General features: G+C 42.9%; 1 protein-coding gene across 3 annotated transcripts in view; it reads left to right on the forward strand.

The window, feature by feature from the left end:
* Positions 1–654: 654 nt before the first annotated feature.
* Positions 655–15,594, forward strand: part of SLIT2 (slit guidance ligand 2) — a 261,831-nt gene continuing 246,891 nt past the window's right edge. For all 3 annotated transcript variants that reach the window (XM_088056235.1, XM_005517810.3, XM_088056237.1), the window contains exons 1-3: positions 655–2,304; positions 4,082–4,153; positions 5,351–5,422. In XM_088056235.1, coding sequence (XP_087912361.1) covers positions 2,129–2,304; positions 4,082–4,153; positions 5,351–5,422 — 320 coding nt within the window. In that variant the 5' untranslated portion in view covers positions 655–2,128. The remainder of the gene's footprint in view (positions 2,305–4,081; positions 4,154–5,350; positions 5,423–15,594) is intronic.

Here is a 15,594-nt window from a genome sequence, read left to right on the forward strand (position 1 = left end):
AGAACATGCCACTACAATCCTTGTCCTCTTTCCCAGACAAGACCCTCGGTGAGACTCCCAAGACATTTCCAAGTGCAGTCAGCAGCGTTTCAGCCCCCTCCCTCTCCAGCTAAAACCCACACGAGTATCGCGAAGGACCTCGGTCCTGCTTCCTCCTCTCCCTTCTCCCTCGTGGAGCGCCTGACGCGCAGGCCAGGGCTGCGTGACAAACTCCGCGCAGCAACTCCACGCTCCACCGGCGGGGAGTGGAGAGGGGAGTGGGAGTGGAGAAGGGAGTGGGAGTGGAGAGAGGAGTGGGAGTGGAGACGCGCTCCCCGGCCGGGCTGGGGGAACCTGCCTCCGCCTCCGCGCTCCCCCAACTTTCATTCATCGCCGGCGGCGGCGCGCACCCCCCGCCCCGCGGCGGCCGTGCCGGGGCCGTGCCGGGCGGGCCGGGGCCGGGCCGGGGCCGTGCCGGGCGGGCCGGGGCCGTGCCGGGGCCGGGCCGGGGCCGTGCCGGGCTGGGCCGGGGGCGGGCCGGGCGGGCCGGGGGGGGCGGCGGCGCAGCCAGTGAGCGGGCTCGGGGCGCTGCGGGCGGGGCCGGGGGGGCGCGGCCAGGCCGGCCCTATATAGGGCGGTGCGTGGGGTGCTCCCGGCTCCGTGGGAGCGGGCGAGGGGCGCCGCACCGGGCAGGGCGGGGGGCGGCGGGCGGCCGCGTGGGGAGCTCTCGGCTGGGCGCCGGAGGCTCGTTTGGCTGCTGGCCGCGCTCGGGTGGCACTTTCGGCGGTCGGCGGCAGGCACCTTGCGGCGGGGAGGAGAGCCGGCCGGCCTGCGAGCGGCGGTGCTATCCCATTGTTCAGGCGGAAAGACTCGGGGTGCGAGGGAAGGAGCCCAGCGTGTCGCCTCCATTCTCCCGCTCCCCACCGCCCCCTCCGCCTTTTCCCTCCGCGCCGGAGGAGCGCCGCCGCCAGGGAGCCGAGGGCCGGGCTGTTCGGCACCAGCACCGACAGCTCAGGTGCACCGGCGGGATCGGGGAAAGAGGCGCCAACCCTTCCCGAGGCGCTGTGCCTCGGGGGGCACAGGGAGAGGAGGAAAGTTGCTCCCTTTTCTGCTGTAAGCCCAGGAGCTGCTGAACTGGCCTCACCTGGAAGGACTGAGCAGTTTCCACCTCTTTCATCAGGTGCCTTTGCCGCAGCAAAGCCACGGTATCCGGGAGACCACGGGGAGCAGAATAACACCCCTCCCCTCCCGCTCTCGCCGCACTTCGCTTGTTGTCTGCTCTGTCTCGCCGTGCTCCCGGGATCACAGGAGGATCTATAACTGTGATCTGTCACCGAGAAGAAGGTCGTGGATGAACTCCCTTCCCGCAGAGCAACGAATCACTTCTCGACTGCTTATTATTATCGTGTTCTAGGACCAGCCCTTTCCTGCTAAACTTGGCTTGGGAGCGTACAGCAGGAGGGGGCGCGGGGGGTGGAGAGCCAAGCCCAACAGCATCTTGTGTGTTTGACTTTTTTTTTTCCCCTCCCTCCTCCTTCCGTGAGACAGTTTGATGAATGCCTGCGAGAGGGGTATGATTTGCTGAGGCGCCTCTGGCAGGGCGGTGTGTGCGCGGTGTCAGCCCCGCCGCCGCCCCCCGTGGGGCTGTGAGCGGCCCGCGGCGGGGGACGCGCGTGGGAGCGGCTGCAGCGCTGCGCGGGCCGCCGCAAAGGAAGCGCTGCTGGGGCGGACGGGGCTGCGCGGCCTCTCGCCGGGTGCTCAGCGGGGAGTCACGGCTTTGAAAGGGACGAAGAAGAAGATAAGTAGCTCGCCCAACTCCACCGCACCCTGAGCCCCTGGGTTCGCTTCACCATCGCAGGGAGCGTGTGAAGACGAGACCCAAGTGCCGCCTCTCCCAGCCACCGACGGGCTAGCGAGGGACGGCCCCGGCGCGGCCCCGTGCCTAGCGAAGTTGCCTTCAGCCGCGGACCGGTGCCACCCGCCTCACTTTGCCGGGGTTGTTTTCTTGACTTGGCTTTGGATAGAAAAGACTTCGCAATCTCCGCACCCTGAAAGTTGCCCGAACGCTCCCCGCGGCGAGGAGGGCGGCGCGCCCCGCGCCTCCCCGGGGCCGAGGCCGGTGGGCCCGGCTGGGCTGCAGCGGGCGGTGATGATGTGCGGCCGGGGGAAGCTCACCCTGTCCCTGGGGCTGCTGCTGGCGATGGCGGGCGCGGTGGCGCCGCAGCCGTGCCCCGCGCAGTGCTCCTGCTCGGGGAGCACCGTGGACTGTCACGGGCTGGCGCTGCGCGGCGTCCCGAGGAACATCCCCCGCAACACCGAGAGGCTGTAAGTAACCCGGCTGGGGCGGCGGCGAGCGCCCCTCGGCCCCCTGCTCCCTTCAGGGCTCCCGCCGGCTGTCGGGCTGAGGTGGCCCCCGGCGCCGGCCTGGTTTGGGGTCCCGACGCCCTTTGGGTGGGGGGTTTCTGTTCCCTTTTCCTACTGCCGGCCGTGCCCGTTTCACAGCGATGCGCGGAGACACGGAAGAGGTGGGCGCTGCTCCCAGCCGCTGCCTTTCATCCCGGGAAGCCGCGGTGAGCAGCGCGGTTCCCGCCTCCGCGGGGAGCGGGGGCGGGCACCGCCGCGGTCGGGGGGCGCCCCGGGGCGGCGGCGGAGCGGCCTCTTCCCCTGCCGGCGCCCATTTCCCGTCAAACTTGGCTATTACGGCTCGCCTTCCCGGGGGCAAAGCCGGGCCGCGGCTCCGCCGCGCTCCGCGGGCGTGGGCAGGGAGGCCCCGAGGCGCGCAGCACTCCCTCCGCCGCGGTGGCTGGCGCGGAGGAGCGGGCGGGGGCGCGCTGCCGGCGCTGCCCCGGTGCCAGGCGCATCTGCCGGGGGCCGAGGGCACGCCGGGCTGCGATAGCCGCACTCGCGGGGCGCTAAGTCGTGCCGCAACGATGATCCCTCCCTTCACCCGCGGCTGGGCTGTTTTCTAGATGTGGCCGGTTATTTATCATGTCAGGCTGCCTTTCAGAGGGGTCCTAAGAGTGGAAGTGATGTGCCCATTATTTCTTACCCTCTGATAAGTCATTTAAATGTTGGCATGTGAACGCGCGTCTGGAGTGGTGAATTTCACTCAGGAAGAGTATCAGAGACACATTCCTCCTGAGACTCGTGTGGTTTCTTTACAGTGGTGTTTTGGCCATATGTGGTATAAAGCACTAAAAGAAAAAAACCTACTTTTTTTTTCTTTTTTTTTTTTTTTTTAGCTAGCTACGTTGGGAATGAGCTGTAATTGTTAGAATAGCTTCCATGTAATACCACTTCCTAAAGATTTATCTCATGGGCTGCCAAGTCTGGTTTTATTTGTAGCAATTGGAATTGAAAGATGTTTATATCTTAAACCCAAAAAGTTATGAAAAGGAGGCATATACTTCAGAAGAAAAAGTAGTATGGAAGTACGATCAGAAATGCTGGGGCCTAAATACAGGTTTCTGTTGGTTCTGAACTTGCTTTGCATTCTGCAGTCAGTGTAGTTTCCTGTGCAGCAAGTGGAGAGGTTAGTTTTGGTAAAACCTTATTTCCCATCTCTTACTCCAGCAGTGTTAATGCTTGTTTGAAACTTAAGATTTGTTACAGGTAGTTAAGCCCTATGCCACCTTTTTAGCCATATTGGGAAATCTGAAAATTGCTTGAAATGGTGCAAATTGTCTTTTTTTTCAGTCACTTAGTTTTTGTAAATGTCAGATAAAGGTTGTAGCGTATATATAGATATTGCTATATGTACAAAGTTTTGTGGTTTTCTAAATGCAGCTATAACCCCATTAATAGAGCCTTGGATTCTTCTATTGCTAAATATTGTAGTTAAAGATGAGCATGAACTTTGTAATGGAAGGCAGAACTGACTTTCCAAGACTCTCTTGCTACAAAGTTTCAAACTACTGTTTTCGAGGTAAATTTTATTTCAACTGCTTGGAGATCAGGAACTCGCATGGTGTTAATTGTAAGAACGGTTTGTTGCATTCATATGTCTCTAAACTTCTAAAAATGCTGTGCCCATGAAAACAAAACAATTTAAAAATAGCTTTTGAATGTTTTAATTTTGCTGCTTCCAAATTATTCTTCTTAGGGATCTTAATGGAAATAACATCACAAGAATCACGAAGACTGACTTTGCTGGTCTAAGGCACCTTCGAGTCCTGTAAGTTTTCTCTTTCTCAAATTGATAACTTTTAGGACTGATGCTACAGGTTGTAGTTACATTTCAGTTCATTAGCTGGATGGACTATCACTTTTTAACTACTGTACTACTATATCTGGACCTAAAACTGCTCTGCCATGTGTTATACACTGTTATGCACAAGTTAGCAATTCCCTTAAATAAAATTTGTTTAAATTTTTTAATCTCCCCTTAAGATTATAAGAACTTGAGGACTTAGTTTAGCACATAGCTTACAAATAAGAGTTGCCAAAATTGGTTGAATAACCATTGGAGTTACTTCAGTTTAAGGCTGTGAAATTCATAGTTCACACTGAAAATGGGTACTCTCAACCAGAACTATAAAAGAGTTAATTAAGAAAAAAGTTATTCCTTTACTGAATATAAAAGCAAGTCTCAGGTGATTATTATTGCTCTTCTGTAGTTTCTGGACAAAAAGGAGCACTTTACCAGTGAAGTTGAGGAAGGAATTGTTTGGTTGGGTTTTCTGTTTATTTGCTTAAAAAACCCCAAGCCTTCAAGCATTATTGAGGTTTTAAAATTCGGTGCAGTGTGTGGTTTTTGTGTGTGTGTGGTTTTTTTGGTTTTTTGTTGCTTTCTGAAGTCAGTATCTAACTACTTATTTGTTAAGGCAAATTTAATTTGAGCTAGTAGTCTTGTAAAATCCTTTTCCTTTTCTCTCTGAAGTAAATATAACATAGAAATTTTTAATTTTGTTACAAAACAGAGATACTCTTATGGTTGCAGTCCCTGTGCAGTCTTTCACTGATGTTTCTCCCAACACCACGATTCAGAGTTTTAGTTTTGTTATTCCCATGTGAGACTACTGTCACCTTCATACTGTTGGACTGGCGTCTTATAGCTTGCTGAAGGGCAGGGATGTTTGTGCACACAGCGTGTAGGCATGTGCTGCTTTTTGACTTGGGACTCTTTAAGTAAATGAGCAAATGTAATATTGATTCCTGTTTCTTTTGCCAAGGGTTATTTTCCTTCTTTTGGGTATGTGAGCCCATGTGAATTGTTGATGACAGGGATACAGAAGGTTAAAGTGGATGTCACTCTAGAATAGCTTTTGGATTGTTTTAAAGAATAGGTGGCTGCCTTTAAATGACCATTGTTAATGCAACAAGTTATGTCAGCGATACTAAAACTTGCATATAAAATTTTTCTATATTTCAGTCAGCTCATGGAGAACAAGATCAGTACTATTGAGAGAGGAGCATTCCAGGATTTAAAAGAACTGGAGAGGCTGTAAGTATCTTTAATTCTAAAAGTATCAGCTTTTGGGGGGTCAAATTAGTTGTGTGTCAAGGTACTCAAGTTTCAGGTTTTTTTAATACTTTTTTTTTGTTTTTAATTTGAGACTTCTAGCCTTACTGAGACACAAGAGAAGTAAGAAATTCTCAAGCAGTATTTAAGGGACTCGGCTGGGGACGAGAGTATTCAAGAGCAGTCTGGATTCAAAGTGCAAACTACAATTGTCCTGTAGGAAATAGTTTGAATACTATAAAATATTTTCACTTTGATCTTGAATACACAGGGACTTTTGAGAACTCAAATGTACCGAAAGAAGCCTGTTCTCTGACCTGTAGTTTTAGATGTTTTATACAATGCCTTATTGGAAGTAACTACTGGCTATGGAGTGTTTTCTTGTTACATAGCAGTGATTCAGTTCTACTCCAGTTCTTATATGATGAAAGCTTTTACAAAGGCTTAAAAAATACGAACTGTAAGTTTTCAAAAATAATTTTAATTTGTATTTTATAAAAAAATGAGCACTGTGGGAAGAGAAGATGGGGCAGCGATGAGAGGACCTTATCTGGTTAAGTTGAAGTACAAATGCCTACTTGGTTGAAGGAAGTCCTAGAAAATTAGGAATTCCCAAACTTGTTTTCAGTATGTGCCTTCTTATTTTGTTACACTTCAAATGAAAATATTTTTTAAATATATTGTGCAGCTTGGGACATCTGACTCATTAAAAACAGGATGCTGATTGTTGGACATAGTGTGGAGCCTGGAAAGTATAATATATATATATATATTCCTGTCGAACTTGACTTGTGTCTTCATTATTAGGCGTCATAGTTGCATTTTCATTATATCACCTTTTCTTTAAGCATAGTTCTGAGGTCTTTAGTGTTTTATTTGCTGCTTCTTTAACTTTATGAAAGTATTTCTACTTTACTCCATTGAAAACCAGCACTGGGGTGAACATAGTTTGTCTTATTATAGTTGCTTTGTATCCACAGCTGCTCACTGTGAGTTTAAAACAAAAACCTCCGCAAACCATTATGGTTTGGTTGGTCATTTAGACAAAGCTGTTCAAGAGACTTAGTAGCCACCAGTGTAATTTTGATATTTCTATAATAGTTGAAATATTACGTACTTGAGATAATTACCTCATTTTTTTCAAATAAACCAAAGTAACTTTTTGACCTAAAAAATGTGTTGTTATATAGTGCAACTTTTTAAAAATAAATTTTAATGAGTTCTATTGCTCTTTGGGAAAAAGCTGGCTGTGCATTTCTAAGGCATATTAAAACACTTAATTCAGTGCTTTTTCACAATGTGTTTTCAACTTTGTACAAAGTATAGAGATTTAAAACAGCTTTTCCTGCTGAGGGATATATTGGAATAATATATACACATTGCTAAATTTGGTTTATGGTGTCTAGATAAAAAAAATAAACAGCAGTGTAGTTCATATTGCAAAAGTAAATACACATTTATGAAAGATGAAAAAAACATTAAAAGAGGCACACTTTCACTGTGAATGTGATTTGACACTGAGATACCAAATCCTTACCAAGTTTTAAAACAGTTTATCGGCAGCCTTATTTCGTAATTATTTCAAAGTAAGCTCCTGCTATGTGATTTATTAACAAATTTCAAGAAAACTTCAACACTCTTACTGTTTTTGTTTCTGAAGTACAGAATTGTTTTAGGAGAGAAAAATGAACTTCAGTAGCTAAAACTTACTTGTCTGATATGTTTGTGTTTTGCTGTTACATTGTTTCATTTTTTCTTTGGTTTTGCTTTGATAATTGGAACACAATAGATATTTCCATTTACATAAGATACTAGTTCTAGAGAGAAACTGTAATACTTTCTGGGTTATGTTTGTTCACCCTTCAGCAGGCAAACTAAGCTATCTGAAAATTTAGTAATTTAGGTCTGAGGGTAGGTTGTTTTGTCTTCAGACTTACATTACATGTGCTCCAATTGTCATTTTCTTTAATTTGCTGGAATTCAGTTCATGTTAGGTGTGTGGGTAAGTTGTAATTTGAATATATATGTAGGATGTCTTTAAACTGCCCCAGCTGTTGTCTAAGAGCAAATATTTCATATTTGTGGGGAAAAGCTGGGAAAATTGTTCTTGTTTACAACTGCCAAGTCCATCTGATAAGGGTGCATTGTTATCTGACAGCCAATTCGTCTCCTTGGGATTTTGAAATCCCAAATGATTTCTCAGGAAACCTCTGGGTACTTCATTCAAGTATTTTATTTTATACATTAAATAGCAAGCACTTTAAAGCTTTTTTGGTTTTTTTTCCCAATGTGTGAGTGTAGGGTGTCACATTTTCACTCCAAGTGTAATGTGCCAAGCTGCTGTCAAAGAATACCTGACACAGACCTTGTAGCACGCATTAGAGAGTATAAGAGAATGTCATTGCAGCTTAAGTGAACTCAATTTGGGTTGTAATATTGTTTACATGTGTATGTTGAAATATCTTATGCTAGTGTATACAGACTGAATTTTAAAAGAAATTTCCTTTTGTCCAGTACTCTGTAATGTGAACACAGGCTTTCACAGTAGTTTCTCTTTGGGAAAAAAGAAATGCCCATCTCTCTTAAGTGAAGTGCTGGGGGTTTGCTTGTTTGTTTGGGTCATGTTTTTTGTTTGTTTCTTGGGTTTCTTGTTTGCTTTTAACTGGGATGTCAGTTAAATTTTATTTTTAAACCAGTAACTCTGATTTACAAGGAACTGTTTGGCTGGTTAATGAGTTACTTGTGAATAGTCATTTATAGGTCTTATAATTCAAAATGCTGGATATCCTCAGCTCCCTTTAATGGAAGGGAAGATCTGAAATGCTTTGCAGAATTAGTCTGAGAAGAAACATTTGACCTCCTCAGAAAAGGTCTGCTTAAGATTGATTTTTATGGAATCCATAAAAATCTGTCAGGTGGTTCCTCCTATAGCTTAATAAAATAACATATCTCTAGCGCACTATGTAGATTAGTATGTACACAAAGCTATTTAGACCTAATATGCTTCACAATGGGAATTTGTGTCACACCAGTGTAATTGTAGAAATGCAATGGAACCCAAGGCTACTGTAAATACTCTGTAAAAAGTGATTATAACTACAGCAGCCTGAATTAAAGTAAGTTTTCAGTTTGCAATAAATGATTGTGTAGCTATGCTTGCTGCTTAAGAAATAGGAGGGGAATACAAGGTGGAAATTAGTAAGTTTTTAGGTTTGTGGAAACTTTAGTAGCTGGAGAAACTGTGGTGAAGTTGTTATTGCTGTAAGCCTTTTAGATGGATACTTCTGTGAGAAGTCTTCAAATAAATGATTACGCTGCAGTGTTCACATAGTTCCAAACTCTGACAGTCTTGAAGGCTCTAAAGGGCTGAGCTCTTACAGCTCCAGTTCAAGCCAGTTTTGTACAACTCTGCCTGAGCTGGCAAGTCTGCCACAAATACGGTTTTCTTCACAGACTGGATACTGAACAGAAGAATTGCATGGTTTGTCTTGCTGTGTAGATGCTCTGTCTGCTGGAACAACCCTCTTTGGTTGAAAACTGGGCTGTATACATTGAAGTTCAGTTGGGACAGCTTGTACCTTTGAGTACATCCTGAAGCAGTGTTAAAAACTCTTGGACTAATTACAGTCTTGACATCTGCAATAATTATAGTATTTAACATCTGGAAGACTTTAAGTAACTAGTAACTTACATGAGCCCAAGTTCTTAAGCAGGGCCTCTAAAAAGTATATGGTTGTTCAGTACAGGGCAAGTCCCATAGAGAAAGGATTGGATGTGGCCTCTTAGGTTTGTGAACCTCTCTTACAGAGACCACAGTCATGTGTTGTGGTTTTCAATATGCTTCATGGCAGGAAGATGAAAAAGGGTCAGGACATGGAGGATTTTCACAACACTTATGGATTTCCAGACGACTGCTTATTATGGGAGACAAAACCTTTTGAAACAATTCCTTATGAGAATGTGAAATTAAACCCTTTTCTTCTTTCTTCATAAAGCTGTCATCTTGGGTGTGATGTTTATAATAGCTTGACATAGTATCTTGAGAAAGCAAGATCAAGATAAACTGAAAGTTTCCACTTTATGAAAACTGACACTGTTAGACACAGTTTTAAAAATTATTTTTAGTAAGTGTAGGCCATTGTTATCCCCAGGTTCACCTCATTCTCTCATGGGGCAAATACTGCTCAAAATATGCCAGTGTTTTTACAAGTCATTCTCATCTGAAGGGAAGTATAAAATTTTTTTGATGACAGCTGCCATAGTATGTTGAACCAGTTCTGTAAGAAGCTACTTACATCTAAAATTTCTTTACAGTTTTGTGTTCTCCAGAAATAGAGGATTGTCAGGTTTTTGAGGGCTAAATATACTCTTCACTTGTTTACAGAGAAGAACAGTTACCTTTTCATTTATAAAAAAAATATAATTGGCTGATAGGAAAACTTTCCATCAGAATTTTTCCTAATATGTTTTTTTTAAGTCTGAAAGTTGGGATTCCAGCTCTTACTATGCTAGGGCTATGATATGGAACAAGTGTCAGAACAGGAAGAGTTTAAAGCAATAGTTTCAAAACTGCTCACTTTTTTTTTCTTCCTGTATTTATGAATAATCCATTGAGAGAGAAGTATGTCCCTAAAATGCTAATTTAGAGGCTGATTCTGCAGACATTTACCATGTGAATAACTTGGTTTGCATGAGTAGTCTCACTGATTACTCCTGTGAGAAAGGTTACTCGTGTGGCATAAAAAGTTTCCAGGCCAAGCCACTATATTTTTGATATTTGAATTAACAGATTTTATTTTTAAAATATCCATTTCTTATGTTAACAGTTCTAAAGTATTACCTGTGTAGACTTAAAAAAGCCAGACTGTGAAAAAAAACAAACAAAACAAACCAACCCAAAACCCCACAAACAAAGGAAAAATAAACCACCAATCCCCCCACCAAGCCTATTTCTGCTGGAAACTAGTAGATGAACTGTTACTCTCAATGGAATAACTTCAGCTTCTGAGTTGGTGTCTGTGCTAAATACCCCCCATTCCTCCTCAATAGACAGCCCCCCTGAGCTACATGATGTAAGCTGAAATCATGAGTTCAAGAGAAAAGTGCTGTAAGGGTTGAACATCAATTTGGTACATGAAATAACTTTTAAACTGAAAGCTATCTGTTGTATTTTTGTTTCTTACAATGTATTACTGATGTAGGAAATAGTTCAAGAATTAAATGTTTTATTACAGTTCATTGGTTTTTCTAAATTTTTGCAACATTGTTCTAAAATGACAAACTGAAGAATTGTACCTACTTGCTATTTATTTGGGCTCCATTTCCACAAATACATTAAAACAATTTATTTGAAGTTAACATGAAGAGAGCACTTACTTAGGTGTATACTTACAAGTGTTTGAGTAGTACTGAAAGTCAGTATTGTTTTGTACATGCTGTGGATGAACAATTCAAAACTTACAGATGTGCCGTAGCAAAGAAGGAAAAGTATTTTTCAGCTGCTTAGTTTCAACTAAAAGTTCTTTTTATTTAGTAAACAAACTGTAGTAGTAGGTGGATTTCTTTACAGGATACAAATCAGTGTGTGAAATTACCCTGTACAGCTTCAGATGCAGCAAGGGCTTAATTATAACCTCAATAAAGGAGATCATCTTGTCAAAAATACTAAGTGAGCTTCAGTAAAATAAAGTAGGGTTCAGCTGTATTTTATGTATTACAGGGTTAGAGCTATCTGTTTGAGCTCTTAGTCAGATAAACATGGTAAACTATTACACTGCATTAGTAGGTTCTGAAATGATAAAGTCATAAAACTGACTTAGGAGTTACCATGATCTCTGAATGTGTGGGGTTTTATAGAGCATCTCATCTTACAAAGTCATACATTGCAGGGTAGACTAAGAAATAAAATGTTCCATCAAGGGTAGAAACAAATGCAGTTTGTCTTGGGCATAACTGCCCAGCAGGCCTGGACATTTATCAAGGGCATTAACAGCTGCTTCAAAATAGACTAGATAAACAAGTAGTGCTGTTTCTGTCTAGTCTAGAAAAGGGCTATATTATGTGTGTGCTCTTTCTTAGGGTGCAGACTCAGTGAATCACTGATGGGGAAAAAACATGTTGTCCAGAGATTAAAAGAAGCCTATGCTTACTTTGTTATGTATTGATGTGTGGCATGAGATTGCAGTTTTATTCCAAATTGACTTACCTGTTGATAAAATGTAAGTTCCAAGTAGGAAAATACTTTTAAAAGAGGAATGACAATATTTTCTGTGATTCTTTAAATGGGAGCTGCTTCAATAAAATAACCCTAGAATAGAAGGATTGGGCTGAACTTTTTCTTTTTGAGTTTTGAATCTGATAGTAAATAGTCATTTCAGTTACAGAAGAGAAGTGTTAGAAACCTCAGATTTTTCTTCTGTGAAGCTATATGATCAAAATTTAGGAGCAGGTACTTCTGGAAAAGATGTTAAATGTCATCTCTTCTTATGATGCCGTTTTGATTTTTTAGCCGAAGCAAAATGACTTTTTTTTTTCCCCCCACAATTTATAGATACTTAGGTGTAAAGGCTAATGTGGGGTTTTAGGATCCCTGGCAAAAATTGTGTTAGCAGTGGAACTGCTATTCCAGAAATCATATATATCACTATCAGCCCAAAAAGTACAGCTGATAAATGAATAATATTTCATCTTGTGCTTGAATATAAATTGTGTCAATGAAATAAATCAGTTTTTTAGGAATAAGACCTTGTGTTGAATAGTATAGAAGTTGTACTGAGCTCTTAGATTGAGTTCTTAGCTCTTTAGCTGAAAGTTAGTCTCAGGTTTCTTTTCTTAGTGAATGCTGGTCTGCATTGTGGCATGCAAGTTTATTACTGAAGCCCGAGAACTGATTTCTTTCATTTGGGGTACATTCTGAGCAGTTCTGACTGCTGCTGCTGGGGAAATCCAGGTTTGACTGCCTAAAACCTGTGGGTTATTCATGTGCTTGTTTTTTAAGGCTGCTTATGCTTGTCCTCCCTCCTTCTCTGTGTGGCTTCAGTCTGAATAAGTGAGCATTTGAGAGCTAATACCTTCACACAGGTGTGTCATAGGATGTGGATGTGCCAGGTGTGGCATAGAATGATGAGCTCAGGTAGAGAGTACTTGGTTTTGAACAGCCCTGAAGGGGGCAAACAGTTATTCCTTGTTAATCATGGATGTGAAAAATTCTTCTTTTAGCTATCCTCACATAGGGCAGTGCACCACACATTCCTCCTCTCAGAATGTGGAGGAGACCACGAAGCCCGTGGTGTTAATCAATTACCAGGGGAATGTGGGACTACGTTGCATGAATTATACTGGCCACGTGTATTTATGTGGTTCAAGAAAAAGAATTTAAAAATTCTTCTGTAGTTACCCTGAATTAGCAGGCTTTTGTGACAGCAACATCAAATGTCTTCTTTAAAAATGTCTGTTGAATCAGAGGTAGACAAAGGCTGATTTTGAATACAATATTTAAAAAGATGCAGTGTTCCAATGGATTTTTTAAAAAACAAATTATAGATACATTTTGATTGCAGAACGTTACAAAATATTTGATAAAACTAATTCCAAAGTCCTTCTAAAAGTCTTGTCAATGCCAACTATTTATTTTTATTATATTTTATTCATCTAAGTGTCTTTTCTCATGGGATTCCTTTTATAGGTCTAGAAGTCAAATTGCAGTGAGAAGTCCTGTTTGCTCTTTGCAGACCTTTTTACAAATTCCAGGGCAGGAAGGCTGTTTATTTTTCCCACATCTGTTTTGTGCTCATCCTTTGTGGCATTGTTTGCTGGATGCTCTTCTTTCTTGCTTCCTCTGAAATGGGTAATTTGCACTGTTGCAAAATGGTGAAACTAAATCTGATTCTGCAGAGCTGTTGTGCCAATGTTTTTATTTCAAATGGTATTTTTTTTTCAGAAGCTATTTTAAATGGTTTCTGTAGAGCACTGATATTAAACTTAACGCTATACATTTTAGTTTTACTCTGTAAAAATCATATTTATTTCTTGCAGAGCCAGTCCACTATTTTTCCTAAATACTGATTTAATATTAGGTGGCCACAGGTGAAAATTGACTTGTCAGTACATTTTAATATAGCATATTTGGAACATTTTCTAAGATGCTCCTTATTTTGACTGTAGAAACCACACTTCTATCTGGTGTTTTACAGAAACTCCAAAATATGAGGGATTTGGCTGTAACTTCAGTGACCTGTACTGCTATATTACCTCATTTACTATGAAGAGCCTGGTTGAAACTTCATCAGAAGAAATGTTTTATTTTCCTATTTTCTTTCATAGTATGTAGTTCATTGTGCTGGCTTGTCTTTAATAATAGTCTAGACTGATAATCAAATGCAACATGGCAAAGTCTCCATTTTTTTTAAGGTACACCAGGCTTTCTGACTTTAGTTTGGCAGGATGTCTGTTCAGGTGCTCTAGAAAAATACTTAAATGAAAATTTAGTTACTGTGGTAACTTCATGCCAGAAAGATAGTTACAAGCCTATCGGGACTATCTGCTGGCCTTTCTTGTCTATCTAACAAATCTGGTCAAACCCTAGCTAAATTCCACCTACTAGATCAGCTTCACATCCTCTCTTACCTTTTTGTTTTCTTCCTTGGAAGTAATCGCAGGTATTCTCTAAATCATCCTTGCTTCATCTGCTATTTGAACCTCTGTTACTCTGTGGGGGTTTTATAACTTCTGTTTCCTTCTTCATGGTGTACTTTATAGAATGGAATCCAATGACTGAGCTTCACAAGATTGTGGAGGCTTGAAGACGTCTCTGTAGATTGTCTAATCCCTTGCTACAGGTTAACTCAAGGTCCATCAGGGCAGGTGACTGAGGGCTGTTTCCAGTTGGGTTTTGAATCCAGCAGTGGAAAGTCAGCAGCCCCTCTGGGCAACCTGCTCTATGTGTGACCACCCTCACAGTCAAACACTTCTCTTAAGTTGAAATACAGTTCTTCTATACTTTGATTTGTACCCATTGCCTCTTGTCCTTTCACTGTGCACCCCTGAGAAGAGTCTGGCTTGGTTTTCCTTACTTGGGATAGAAACACATCAGTTATTTATACACATGAAGTATTCATACACATCAAGATATCTGAGACTTTTCTTCTTCAGACTAAACAGTCCCAGCTCTCTTGACTTTTTCCAATGTGACAGGTGCTTCAGTCTGCCTCCTTAGTCATCTTAACAGCTCTTCCCTGGACTTGGTCCAGGATATCCCTGTCTCTTGTAGTCGGGAGTCCAGCACTGGGCACAGCTCTCCAGGTATCTCACCAGTGCTGATTTTAGGGATGCCTTGACCTGCTGGCAACTATCTTATGATTACAGCCCAGGATTCTGTTGACCTTCTGTGCAAGGGCACATTGCTGGGTTCATTTTAATTTTTTATTCACGTGCACCCTAGGCTGTTCTCTGTGGTGGTTCTTTCAACTGGTGGTTCTCCAGTGTGTGCTGGTGCATGGAGTTAATCCCAGGTTCAGGGCTTTCCATTTCACTTTTGTTGCCCTTCCCAAGTTTCCTTTTCAAACAATTCTTCAGCCTGTCCTTGTTACTCTGACAGGCAAGTGCACACACCTAGTGCATCAGTCATTCTTTCCAGTTTTGTGTCATCTGCAAATATGCTGAGGGTGGAATGTGTCCCATTTTCCAGGTTGTGAATGAAGTTTTGAACAGTATTAGTTCCATTACTAATAGAGTAATGAGTAAAAGAGTAATTACCAATAGAGGCCAGTGCCTCTATTGCTTGTGACTGTTCTCCAAAAGGACTTTGTGCCCCTGACTGCAGCTCTTTGAACCTCGCACTTCAGGCAATTTTCGGTCCACCTCACAATCTGCTTTTGTAGTCTATACTCTATCAGTTTGTCTGTGAGGACAATCATTATGAATGGCAGTGTCAGAAGCTGTACTGAAGTCAGGATAAACATCTACTACCAAGTTCCTTACTCATTGTAGGAGGCTACCAGGCTAGTCAGGCATCATTTTCCTAGTGTTAAATCCATGCTGACCACTCCCAGTCATCATCTTGTCCTTACTGTATCTAGAATAGAAACAGCTTCTATTTTGCCCTGTTGCCTTCCCAGACATTGAGATGAGGCTTCCTAGCTTGCAGTTTCCTGGCT

Source organism: Pseudopodoces humilis, chromosome 6 (assembly GCF_049639895.1).
Source record: "Pseudopodoces humilis isolate 2021_Gansu_Grassland_sample_001 chromosome 6, ASM4963989v1, whole genome shotgun sequence".
In the NCBI taxonomy this organism is placed as follows: Eukaryota; Metazoa; Chordata; class Aves; order Passeriformes; family Paridae; genus Pseudopodoces; species Pseudopodoces humilis.